The sequence below is a fragment of the Calliopsis andreniformis genome, chromosome 7 (assembly GCF_051401765.1).
Source record: "Calliopsis andreniformis isolate RMS-2024a chromosome 7, iyCalAndr_principal, whole genome shotgun sequence".
Taxonomy (NCBI): Eukaryota; Metazoa; Arthropoda; class Insecta; order Hymenoptera; family Andrenidae; genus Calliopsis; species Calliopsis andreniformis.
In genome coordinates this window covers 7,824,100-7,837,728 of record NC_135068.1, presented here as the reverse complement: position 1 = coordinate 7,837,728, position 13,629 = coordinate 7,824,100, and the positions used below count along the sequence as shown (strand labels likewise).

The window sequence follows — 13,629 nt, the reverse complement described above, 5'->3', positions numbered from 1 at the left end:
TAGGATTTCAGCCACTTCACAAAATGAACGTGGCTGTGTCATCGATATATCGGTAAAATATCAGATCTTTTGCTGGATGTTTGGAGCTTGTTAGCTGATCTTGAGACGGATGAAATTGGTGGGGAGTCTCGAAAAAGATTTTCTGATATTTTCGCAATATATTAATCCTGTGTTTTTATTTCAAAAATTAACCATGAATGTTTTCTTAAGAGAGTATTCCCATTTGGGAGCCATATTACTAAAACTTTGCTTTTAAGAAAAGAAGATCTGTTTTTAGGTTCTATGATGTACTCCAAAAATTTTGTACTGCAAAATATTGCTAGCTAAACAAGTTCCAAAATAAATTGTCAAGTTTCTAGGCGCTACAGCTGCTTCTAACGAAAATCTTGAAGTTTCCGAAACGGATCCACCCTCACTCTGCAACGAAACTGACTTCCTTAAATCTTTACCAAACATACTTCTGTAACCTAGAGTGTCAGTAATTAAAGGCGAAAGTTCCCATCCCCTCGGATCACCTGAGAATCTCCCACTACTCGATGAAAGCTGGCGTTATCACAATTCGTCGAGAAACAGTTTCCCTAAGGTTCTGCCTAGCATTCAGCGATTACGTTAACCTGCCTATCGTTGCTTCTAGCACGTAGTAGTTGCGGTGGGTAACCTAGGCTCTCTTTCGCGACTATCTTGCACACGATCGCGGCTTGATTGAATCGTTCGTTAATCCTTACGTTATTTACAAATATACAGTGGAAGCTTAAGGCTACGTGATACGACGTGTCTCGTAGAACCTCATGCATAGTAGAAAGCTTTGATTGTAGACTTTATTGCGACAGCACGGGGTCGCGCGAAACGGTCAATCTCTCCAATCCATCCGCGACGTTCGTTCAACCGATTTCGCGCGTCCCCTGTTACAGATAAGCGCTTATGGGACCTGCCAATGCGCGGGACAGTTCGCGTCTCGTGCCCGTATTGATATGTTTGAGAATTCGGAGAGTGTTCACGGTCGCTAGACGGGAACAGGAAGCGAAGAGTACGTCGATACGTTCGATACAAGTGTTCCTGACGCATTGTCGTGAACTTGTGCACGATGTTTCTCCTCGGGAACAACCACCACGGCGAAACAGGCAGTCACCTTACTGATATCGACTACTGCTCCCTGCGGGGCCAAACTAGAGCGTTCCAGGTAGTTAACTAACCGTGTATCACCCGCAAATTCTGATTAAAGACATCGATACTCTCTAGAGCGTCCTTTTTCAGGCTACAGCAGAAGGAAGAGAGGCAAACTTTTCGGGAATTGAATATCGAAGGAAGTTTCAGTCGAAACGGTTCGGGGAATAGAAGTGGATGTCGTCTATCCAGGAGTTGAGCGATAAAAAGTGATAAGTACCCGAAAGTTGAGAAACCTGTATCGAACGTGCTCCACGCGATGGACTTTTGCTCCTCCCTGTGACAGCGAGTCCTGGAGGATCGGAGGACTCGCTTCCAGACCCATTACGAGACCTCCCATGAATCTTGGGGGCTGGTCCCTCGATCCTCCTTCTCCAGGTCAGACAGTCATGGAACCGCGAGTACACGCTTCGTTTGGCTGACGTACGTGTCGTGAATACAGTGAGTTGCGGTTTTTTTACAACGTGCGAATGTACGGAACTGGATGCTCGTGAAACTGGCGCGTCGGTTCTTTGAGCCGAAAAATATTGCTATACCTTAAGAGCTACTGGTAATACTGCCACGGCTTGTGTAATATCCAACGAAGTATATGACTAGTTTCAACTTTTCGGTCCGACGTTCGCCACTTCCACTGACCCTCTCCAGCGAGAGACCCTTGAACGACTTCGCGACGCTAGGATACGAGCTTCTTGCTCGCTTGACACCGAGACGCTCGTCGCGCTGATTAATCTAAGTATCTATAGGGTACGTCAGCTTTAACACATCGATGCACGCTGCCTCCGACTCGACTTCGTCGACGACACGAGCAGTCGCGCAATTGGTGAATGCGTTTTCTGAATAATGCGAAAAGCAGTCGGGAATTAATTAATTTTTAATGGAAATTTATTGTTGAGCACACGTTGACTGCCAAGGTATATTTATCAGGCACAGAGGCTTTAATTTTTGGTACAGTTGATTCAATCAATTATCTAATTAATTTCGTTGTACTCTATCTGTTTTAATGGACTCCAGGAGTTCCTGTCGATTTAATTAACAGTTAGGTGCAATAGCACGCGCCACAGTTTTGACGATGGGATTGTTATTCAGCTAACTCGGCAGTCTAAGTGTTAACGATCTGAAATTTACGTGGAAGTGAGCGAATACCTTTCGTCAGAACAAATATTGAGCTGTTCGATTGTCCAATGCCTCGTTGTTCCTCCTCGCTTCAGAGACGAACTCCATTTCGAATAGAGCCCGTCGTCTAAAAGCTGACCAGCTTGTGGAAGGCTTTGCGAAATTCGGGATTGAACACAGTGTATATGACTGGATTCACGAAGCTATTCATGTACCCTAGCCAGGAGGTCACGATGAAGGCCGTAACTCCTGGCTGACAGGCGACTGCCAGCTTCGTGCAAATGGCGTCCATGATGTTGCAGGTGAAGAAGGGCAGCCAGCAGATAAGGAAGACACCTGGAATAAAAAATGAATCCCTTCAGGAGTCCTCAGGAACTACCACGTGGAAAACCTTATGAAAAGACTGTAACCATAGAGCTGTACTAAGGGTTGCCGCACGAATTCCTTCCCTGGGTGTAATGGAGGAAATCGAGAGCAGAGGGAAAAAATAACAGATGTCCTATTAGCATAGACCTGGGCCTCAGACTCGAGAGACCTTTGCAACGCAATACAATAGGACACCCTTATTTCGTTCCCCTCTATAGCCAAGAAAAAAATTCCTGCGACTATACTCCACTATTGACTACCAAATCCTCAGTCAGCAGAACGTACCTAAAACGATAGCCAGCGTCTTGGTAGCCTTGCGTTCTTTCTTAGCCGAACTCTTTTCCCTCTTCTTCTTGCTCGCCTTATTCGCCTTATATATCGTGAACCTGGATCCAGAGGCCGCGTTCTTCTTGTCCTTTTTGCAGGTGGAGGAGCCAGACAAGACGCTTGGCGTCCGTCGAAGTTGAAGAGGCAGAAGGGAACCAGCGCTCTTCAGCCTCTTTAGCTCCTGCTTGTTCGGGTCAGCGCCGTTCTTCCTGGTCTGCGAGCCGGAAATCGTCGCTGCGCCTTTGGGAGGTGGCGAAGAGGACGTGGAGGAGGAGGGGGCCGAGGTGATTCGCGGGTTGGGACTGGGGCTGGAGTTAGCCTCCATCTGCTCGTGGACAATCGTGCTACTGGCTGCTCCGTCGTAGCCAGAGTCCTTCCTGACGTTCTGCGTTGCGCCCAGCTGGGCTTGGGCCACTGCACTGAAACGACAACTGCAATTCGAGTATCAGTAGCATCCCAGCAGCGTGCTGTAGCGTTCTGACTCTGTGACCCTCGACCTAAGTAGCTTAAGCGTGTGATATGGGCACCGAGACGGACACTCACGCGGACATATGTGTATGACCAGGGTTGCCACATGAATTCCCTCCTTGTATAGTGGAAGAAATTGAGATGAGAAAGAAATAAGAGGGGTCCTATTGTATTGTATTGCTGAGATTTGAATTGACCTATACCAATAAGACACCTTTATTTCTTCCACCACCTCTCAGTTTCCCACACTATTCCCAAGGATGAAATTCGTGAGGCGATAAATTAATTTCAAACTACGAAATATTCTTGACTGTGAACCAAGTAGCTTTACAAACAAACTCTGGACAGCCAGGATTCGAACCTGAGATTCGCAAATTCGCAGACAGACAATTACCCGACTTCCCTCATACTTCATCAGATCCACTTCTCTATCGTTTTGCTATCTGAAGAAGGTACAAATCTTTAATTTCTCATATCTTCAAAACTATTTAATTACTACACACAGTACTTTACAAGTAGTACCAGCAATCTGCGTAATATCGCTACACAAAAGCACATTAAATTTGGAATCCACAATTTGGAGTAATTCCCTTGTTAAACTATTCTGCTTCCGAAATTCACATTGCGTGAGGACTTCGCTGGCACCTGGACTGCACGCATATCGATCCTGCGATTACCCAGCGAATTCTGGGATTACTGATAACGAGTTACAAACGGGAGGAATCCTCACGCGAATCTGAACATGGAAACCATTACCTACTTCCCCCACTGCAGTGCATTTTCACAGCCTGGGGTTTCAGGTCCAAAGCATATGCTGCCTCTGAGACGACCTGTCGCTCTGTATGGCGTCTTTTACTCGCCCATAAATGCGATATAAATAACGCCCGCTCAATCGGGAGCGAGGCTTCATAAAAGGGACGCCGTGAAATCGACCGAACCCGAGGACGTGAGTGTTCGTCTGGAGCCGCTGAGAATTTTGGATTCTTACGCTGCTTCTTCGACGACGGTGGCTAAAAAGAACTCCGTGCTTTTGTCGTTCGAGATGACCACGACGGGGTCCAGTGGCGTTTCGTCCTCGTCCTCGTTGCTCCCGGAAGCGGTGTTGGTGGGCTCCTCCATGCCAGGGGCCACGAGGGCGGCCGCCCCCAGAGCGGTCTCCGCGAACCTTGCCACAGAATATCCACTACGTGATCTTAGTCAAAAGCCTCTAAAAAAAGCTTCTACACTTAGCATGCTTTTAGTATTCCACGACCAGGCGGTCGCGACTAGTTAATCTGAACAAAGAGGAGAGAAATTAGTGTATCATGCACAAAGCGATCGCACCCTCGCAGAGAAGCCTGCATCTACTCTGTGTCTCTTTTATCGAAAGAGGCTACTGTGTCTCTTTTATCGAAGTCTTCTGAGTGTTTATTAAATGACATCGAGAATCATTCTGCTTCCTGCGATAAGGGGAATTCTAAATTTAGATGTAGACCCTCGTCTCTGAATCTGAGAGTCGAACGCAAACTCTTCCCTCAGGAGGGTCATGGACTAAACTATCTCATCAGGGAGACGTCAAGTCACTTATGAATTTAATGTCCCTGTAACTTCGAACCCCTTGGAATTAGCCTAGCTCCAATGACTGACACCTTCAATCCGTGAGAAATGTTAAGTTCAGACCCTTAAGGTACGAGTATAAATCACGCAGGGAATTCAGTGGCCATTTCATCCAGGCGATATGGACATCCGTATCTGCGAACGTGCTCCAGGTAATCGGATTACAGTTATCCGATGACGTTACAAGTCGACTAGCTGGAGGTGCTCAGTCGCGTTTGGAGACGATCCTATCGTGGAAATTCTTGATATTCACTGCCAGCGAATAAGCAAATTCTGCCGTGGCTAGTAACCGATTCGACCCATATGAGCTCGCGAAAACAATTAATAATTTCGTTGCAGGAAGTTACAGGCAGCCGCAGCGATAACAAATTGGAAAGTTGCGGCTGCTGGAAGAATTTCGAGGCCAACCTTCCACTCGAGCTGGTATTATCTGAAACCATTATCCTGATCTGCCAGCGTAACGCAGCCATGGGCTATTTATGGAAATCTAGTTTATAATATTGGAGGGTTAGAACGATCTTTGGTGAAGCCGTAACGTCTGCTTATAGAATGATTTTCCGGGTCTAGGGATGTGTTCCAATCGAGAATATCATCCGCGGTATCGTTTAATTGATCTGATCAGGTTTTCGAGTTATAAGGACAGATATAGGGTAACAGAAGGGTCGAAGAGTGGAATTTGTTGAGGGCGATGGAGATTCCAGATTATGCTGAATACATTGGTCCCGTGGGAAAGACGAGATCGTACGGAGAAAACGCGAACACCAAAGTCTAATTTATCGGTGGTGTTTGCGTTAGGTAACCGCAGCCTAGAAAGGGCATATAAATAATAATTAGGGATCCAGTGGTGTCCTCATTAATATTCCAGGCACCAACCAATATTGTTGAATACTCCACTGGCGTGGACTGGGCTACCGAATTCGGACAAATTGAAAAGTTCACCTCGATAATCCTTCTGCTCTTTGGGAACCATCGAAAGAGATGTTTCAACGTCGAATCCTAGTTGATAAGGCAGAAGCTCGGCTTCAGATTGGATGACATGAGTACTTAATAAATGCTGGTGGAAAATGTATACATGATACGTTGATTAAATATGGAAAATGGGAAGAAAGTATTCAGTAAGGTCATTCGAATACTAAACCAATATAAGCTACCATGCATAAGTATTTGGACACTTTTACATTATTGAAATATGTAAAATACACCAAGCAAAATTCTATAATACAATAATTTTGGCTAGAAATTTAACTTCACATGACTATACAATCGATTTACAGATATCCATGAGAATAATATTCAATATCATTTAATATAAATAAGAAAATGTAGATATTTCATGCATTTCCAATAACGCGAAAGTGTCCAAATATTTATGCACGATAGTGCATAAACATAGCAAGATACACTGTAACTTGCAAAGATCTCTGGAGCTGTAAGCTTTATGATTCCAGCCTCGATGCATCTGCTTCCTCTTGGCACTCCTTTTTAGAATAAAAACGTCTGAAGCGAGTCGAAGAGAGTATTAAATCATTTCCATCGACAAACAAGGCTACGTGTCTCCGAGAGCAGACTCGCGAAGTAGCGTCTGAATCCCAGGACGTTGTTGTCCTCGTCGATGAGCAGGTGCACGGAGCTTAGGAACAGCCGAGCACAAAAGGCCGGCAATTAAATCGAAAGCGAAGTAGTTGGCTATTCAAGGCGAGTACGCCGACCCCAGGACGCGACGGAAATGAAGCCGATGCGCGCGAGAAAAGCGCATTATCCGAAGGACGACGCACGAGCTTAACTTCGACCTGTGCCACCCCCTCTAGGCCAGATTTCTTTCCGCGGCGTCTTTCTATTCTATTCTACTGTCACGACGTGGCAACCTTACCGAGAAATCGTCTCGTTGGAATGCAACGATCATACGCGAGAAAATTGAAAAAAGTGGCTCGATTCACTCGAGTATGGAGCACGTCCGAAATGAAGCACGTAAATCCTCAGCTGTCGTAAGTCTTTCGAGGCCTGAATACATTTCTTTGAGACGAAAGGTGGGAAAATTGAGAATGTATCTTTGATTTAGACCATTTTTATTGAATAATTTTCGTCATTTTTTTGTAAAAGGTTTTATTAGTATATGTGAATTGTAAATCGATCTAATATTTTATAGAGTGTACTATAGCGAATGGAGACAATTATAGTTGCTGATTTTATGTGTCAAAAATTGTGTTTAAGGCTTAGTTTTCAAGATATCAATTGTTGAAGGTAAGCAGAAGTTAAGTATTTCGCGCAAATCTCACGTGACCCTGCACGTGACCATAGCTGCGCGAGCCGCTGCGCGAGTCGCTGCACGTGACCATGCTGCGCGCGCAGGCAGTAGTCCCCAGGGGATAACCTCTTTACGCGTATTTTCAATCACTAATAACTTGAAAATGAAACCTCAAACGCAATTTTGTCACTCTTGATTTTTGTCTCATTTTGGCACGTAGAATCACTGTGCATAAATTTAAATACATATTATCAAACATTCGTACTAACTTTTCGCGTCATTAAACGTAATCCCCGTTATCATTTTCTTAAAAAAGAGTATCAAACGTGTACCTAATAATACATGCAAAATGTTAATCAAAATTCTATCTTATCTTAAATTTTTATCTCAACTATTATTCATACATTCGCCCATGTTTTACTATGCCGCATGCAAATTGAACGCATTGCACATGAACGAAGTGTTTGCCTTTCTATGTCAATCAATTCAAACTGTACTACCACTTTGAATAATATTCTTGAAAACTTCAAGGAAACTATTTCTTCCTTTCCCAATACTTTAGCATCTATCAATGCTGAAGGACATCGTAGTAAACTTCTCGTGCAACGCGTCCTCGATTCCCCTCAATTTTCAGAGAACTCGGAGAAAGAATTTCCATTCGTTCTCAGTCGGGGACGGACCTACAGGGAATATCCGAGGAAATTCGCAAGGAATGGGACTGTTATCGGTCAGGGCGAAGTCTGTCGGCTTACCTGCGCGTATGGGCGATGTTCTCGATTATGCTGCCCGGTTTTATGTCCCCCAGGTTTGGCTTCTTGCTCGCCCTCGCTTTCCTCGCCCTGTTCCTCAGCGCCTGGAACAGGTAGGATCGAGGCGACGTGAATCAGGGAAATAGGAAATAAATCTCCCTACCCGACGGCTATTATCGACTGGGCGTATCGAAACAATGGGATTCGTCGCGACGTTCCTCGTGGAGGGGACTCCCCCGTCCGAGACGCGTTAAGGAAAATTCTGTCGCGGCTGGTGCATTACGAGAAACGTTCTGTTCCGCGAGAGCGCAATACTGAGTGGGAAAGAGGGATATTTCATGCTTTATATCGATGCCTCGAAGGATACCGTTTCCTTTCTACGACGTTACACCGAGGCCACTACGCTTTTACGACGACGGCCGTACAATGCGACGGGGGAAACGATCGAGCGATTCCTTTGAAGCGGCCGCCCCCGTCGTTCGAATGGAGAATTCCGTGTAATTCGATAACTTTTCGTGTCTTTGGCGAACGACGTGGAAAGGGGCTCTAAAGAACAGGGCTAGTATGTAATTTTACTCTGCGCTATACTTTTGTGGCTTCTACTGAGTGGAAGGTCGAGCGCGATACCCTGTATTTAGACTGCGTTTCGATTTTATCTTTCGTCTTCTCAATATTATTATTAAGCCAGGTACAATATGTTTGTAGGTATTAAAAGCTCAGTGTTATGAATAATTACACATCGCGCCCGCTGTCCACTTAAAGAGATGTTCGCTTAAAGCAAAGCCAAAAGTAGATCACCTCTCGCAATATATTCCTCAACTCTATAACTCTGTCAATAGTAATTTATATTTCAAAAAGAGAAGTTGCGGATATTCTCTAACTCTAAGTAAATATAATAACCAAAATTCGAGATCAAATATACTTTTCAGTTCCTTGAAAGGAGTTATAACAGTTGACTTATCTTCGACCCTCTTCTATTCGAAATCTAAATTAAACTCTAAGAAGATTGCTATCTTGAATGTCGCAAATGCTGTCCAATGACGAATAAAGGAATTCCCCAATTAAGCTCTCGAAGGGTAACATCGATGCCCTGTGATTCATACCTTGAATATGTTGTAGTAGAGGAACACCATGATGATGCAGGGAATGTAGAAGCTGGATAGGCTCGAGTAGATGATAAAGTCTGCATTGTAGAAGAGGCATTGGTCCGGTATTCGGTCAGGGGTGTTATTCAAGCCGAGAACAATCGGGCTGCCGATCGCCGCCGATATCGCCCAGACCAACAGTATCGTCAGCCACACTCTTCTATTGTTCTTGTGCTTGGCGTACTTTATCGGCTGGGTCACCGCTATGTATCTGCAATTCAGATTCGTTTCGCGTATCGTGCACACTGTGTCCCTCTGTTTGATCGGCATTACGTGTACTCCGAAACGACACGAAACCGCTATGTTTAATTTATTTCCACTTCCCCTGCTACCATACGTCTTTCATGGCAAAGGAGTTCTGCGGTTTATCATGTACACCCCCGTTCAATGTATTGGGGCAACTATTATCTTTATTTTAGGGTATAAATCGCCAGTGATAAGCAATTTTTAAGAGCGATACTACACGCTGAAATGAGACGAGGTTTCGCTATGTCTGACTTGGGACTTATTCTACTGCATTGACTGTGTCTGACTTGGGACTACTACTGGATTTGCTGTGTCTAACTAGAAACTTATTTCAGTGAATTTACTGTGCCTGACTTGGGACTTAGTTTACTGGATTGGTTGTGTCTGACTTGGGACTTATTCTACTGCATTAACTGTGTCTGACTTGGGACTACTACTGGATTTGCTGTGTCTAAGTGGAAACCTATTTTAGTAAATTTACTGTGCCTAACTTGAGCCTTCTTCTATTGGGTTTGCTGTGTCTGTCTTGGGACTTATTCTATTGGATTGGCTGTGTCTGACTTGGGACTTATTCTACTGCATTGACTGTGTCTGACTTGGGACTACTACTGGACTTGCTGTGTCTAAGTGGAAACCTATTTTAGTGAATTTACTGTGCCTGACTTGGGTCTTCTATTGGGTTTGCTGTGTCTGACTTGGGACTTATTCTACTGCATTGACTGTGTCTGACTTGGGACTACTACTGGATTTGCTGTGTCTATGTGGAAACCTATTTTAGCGAATGTACTATACCTAACTTGAGTCTTCTATTGGGTTTGCTATGTCTGGCTTGGAACTTGTTCTACTAATTGTTTTGTACTTGACTTGAGATCTATTTTACTGATATTACTGCGCCTAGTTTAAGCCTTATTCTACTGATTTCTTCAGGTCTGACTTGACACTTACACTGCTGGTTTCTCTGTCTCTGACTTAACATTTGTTCTATTGATTTTTATGTGTCTGACTTAGGGCTCATTCTATTGAGTACGCTATACCTGATCCAGTACTTACTTTACCACTTTTAATATATCTGGCTTGGGACTTCTTCTACTGATTTCGCTGTGTCAGACTAGGCTGCTACACATTGGCAGTAGAATAAGTTTTAAGTCAGACATATATCAGAGATATCCTGAGCACTTTAATTACAATTCATTATTAATTCCAGAACTTTTTCCAAGATCCTTTCGATGCTGTCGAGCAAGTGTTCTAATAACTTTGAACAGAGGTGTACACGACCGAAATCTATCGCGCAGAAAACAAGTCATTGAATATGTCCCAGCTACGAAGCAATTTCATTTTGTTAACTCTCTGACGGCCTCATAACTTCTATGTTATGAATTGCACTGCTAATAATTTCATCCCGAGTGCTATAAAATTAATAAACAAAAAAATTAATTAAGGAACAGTGTCTCATAAAACTAAAATCACCTGATGCAAAAGATTTACAACGTATGTACCATGGCTGTCAAAGTGTTAAAAAATGTATGGTATGGGGATGATTAGTAAGCTAATATGCCTAGAGGGTTTCTGAAATTCATATTTTGCGATGTCAGCTGCGGGATTTATACATAGTGATAATCTCACATGTTGTTTTGTAAAAACTTTGTGGATATACACATGCCTGGCAAATTTTAATTCACTTCCTCCGGTCATTTCGAGATTAGATATGTTTAGACATTTAAAGATAGGTCAAGAAATGGCACTCCAAGAATGGATTATAGTAATTTTCGTCTGAACATACATATTTTAGCATCCACATTGGGAAGTGGGTCGCATTAGTCATTTTCTAGTGCTATTGCTACTTGAGTGCATTCAGCTCTGCTTACTGTGTCTCAGATTACTTTCCTATATTCGAAACATATAGCCTCGTATTATGCATCCTCGGACAGTGACAGAAAAAGCAGCAAGAGGAGCAAATTTCCCACTGAATATATTCTATAAGCTTCTGCGCAACCTTTACAGACAGTTTCTCTTACTTTTTTTATCAAGCCTTCATAGTGCTGCCTTGAATTATCCAGGCGAGAGAAACCCTCGAGGTCAAATGCTTCCAGTTCTCTTTTAACTCCCCATTCGAACTAAATTTGATTTACAGAAACTGCGCAGGTTTGGCTTTGACTAAAATTCGAGGCACCCACAGTAGCAACCTCAACGCTTGATCACCCCTCCCTCATGCGCGTCACGTAAACCAGTTGAACCAACAATCCGAAATTCCTATACTTCCCTTGCGTTTTTTCTTTCAACAACGCAATTCGAATTCAACGCGTGGAATATTTCACTTCTCTCTACACCCCTCTCCCCTTGCCTCTGCCATTGAAATCGGGTTTCCCCAGTTTCCGCTCTGCGAGACAGTCGATGGCGGGAAGTTTGAAAATTAGTTTCGCAGGAGCCTCGAGTTCGTGCGAGAAGTTTTAAACCGATGGGCCATGGATTTCCGAAAAATGGGAGGGTCTGAGGGAAGGATTATCCCTCTACTCGGCTGGCTTTCTCGGGAAAGGAACGCTCACCTATCTATCGAGATCGCGACGAGGTTGAAGATGGAGCTGGTGCTGCACGTGACGTCCATGGCGATGTAAAAGTCGCAGACGAAGCCAGGCAGGCTCCAGGACCCGTTCACCTGGAAAATGAACGGGAAAACAGTGAGCATTAAACTCTGCAGGCCGAATCACAACAGTGGAGTTAACCTTCGTTACAACCGCCTAGCTATTGTGTCGAGCAGAATTAACGGTCACCGATTTGCCTGGCTCGCCAAAAACGCGCTCGAATGGCCTGTCATTATCAAAGCGTTTAATGGCATAAACGGGCTGCTGCAACTGAAAAGGTACGTGCAGACTGGCCACTGTGTGTTATTGCAAAAATATGGCCCCGTACCCTACCTACCATTTGTTTTCGTACTTTCAATTGGACCTCTGACCTTTGGGGAATTATCGCCCGAGGGAGAACAGTGTGAATTGATATTTATGTAGCTACAATAATATTTACGCGACTGGTAATTGAATTAGTGAGGAGGCACAAAAGAGTTCTGTTGCTACAGGAAAAGTGTGAATTAGATAAGTACAGTACTCGTTTCCGGTCAGTTCTAAAAGGTTAGCTTTATTTTCCTTTTTTGTTATACCTCCAGGACCCTTCCTACATCTTCTTCCGCCCTTTGACCTCAAAAACGCAGCCACCCCCGGCAGACCTGCGCTTTGCAAGCACACTGGTGATTTATTCGAAACAACCGTGCTGGGAGTGTGAAATCGGGCGCGGTCCAAACGTGTCTACCACTGTCACGCAGTGATTTCGTTTTTTTGTTGACACAGTAATTTCCATGGAATTCCATTATCCTCGATTTGTGACGGCCACAAATACTTTCCACTAAATCCAGTTTCCACTGTCGCCACGTGAATAGGCGCCCATACACGTCTACATGCAATATTTAATCTATATTTAGTCTGTATTTAAAAAGTTTTATTTAAAACAATTTATTTAAAACACAGAAGTTTTATTTAAATCACAAAGGAATGAATTATTGAAACTTCCAGGAAGATCGCTGACTCTGTCTACTCCAACCCTATCCAACAACGATCCCAGATTCGTCCAGGTCATGGAGCATGGCGTGGTTATCCAAGACACACACAAGACCACACACGCACATACAGAAGTTTTATTTAAAACACAAAGGAATGAATTATTGAAACTTCCAGGAAGATCGCTGATCCTGTTTACTCCAACCCTATCCAACAACGATCCCAGATTCGTTCAGGTCATGGAGCATGGCGTGGTTATCCAAAACACACACAAGACCACACACACACAGAAGTTTTATTTAAAACATAAAGGAATGAATTATTGAAATTTTCAGGAAGATCACTGACTCTGTTTACTCCAACCCTATCCAACAACGATCCCAGATTCGTTCAGGTCATGGAGCATGGCGTGGTTATCCAAAACACACACAAGACCACACACACACAGAAGTTTTATTTAAAACATAAAGGAATGAATTATTGAAATTTTCAGGAAGATCACTGACTCTGTTTACTCCAACCCTATCCAACAACGATCTCAGATTTGTTCAGGTCATGGAGCATAGCGTGGTTATCCAAGATACACACAAGACCACACACACACACACACACACACAGAAATTTTATTTAAAACACAAGGGAATGAATTATTGAAACTTCCAGGA

General features: G+C 43.7%; 1 protein-coding gene across 5 annotated transcripts in view; it reads right to left on the bottom strand.

The window, feature by feature from the left end:
• Positions 1-1,867: 1,867 nt before the first annotated feature.
• Positions 1,868-13,629, bottom strand: part of Dop2r (dopamine D2-like receptor) — a 169,122-nt gene continuing 157,360 nt past the window's right edge. The window contains exons 3-9 of one of the 5 annotated variants that reach the window (XR_013002312.1): positions 11,963-12,072; positions 9,132-9,384; positions 8,032-8,132; positions 4,427-4,621; positions 2,929-3,401; positions 2,308-2,613; positions 1,881-1,997 (exon numbers count right to left, since the gene is read on the bottom strand). Coding sequence is in view for 4 of the 5 variants with exons in the window: in XM_076382158.1 (XP_076238273.1) it covers positions 2,405-2,613; positions 2,929-3,401; positions 4,427-4,621; positions 8,032-8,132; positions 9,132-9,384; positions 11,963-12,072 (1,341 nt within the window). In the remaining variant the exon portion in view is untranslated. Of the gene's footprint in view, positions 2,614-2,928; positions 3,402-4,426; positions 4,622-8,031; positions 8,133-9,131; positions 9,385-11,962; positions 12,073-13,629 lie in introns of all 5 variants that reach the window. The other 4 variants (XM_076382158.1, XM_076382159.1, XM_076382160.1 and 1 more) reach the window with 4 other exon arrangements.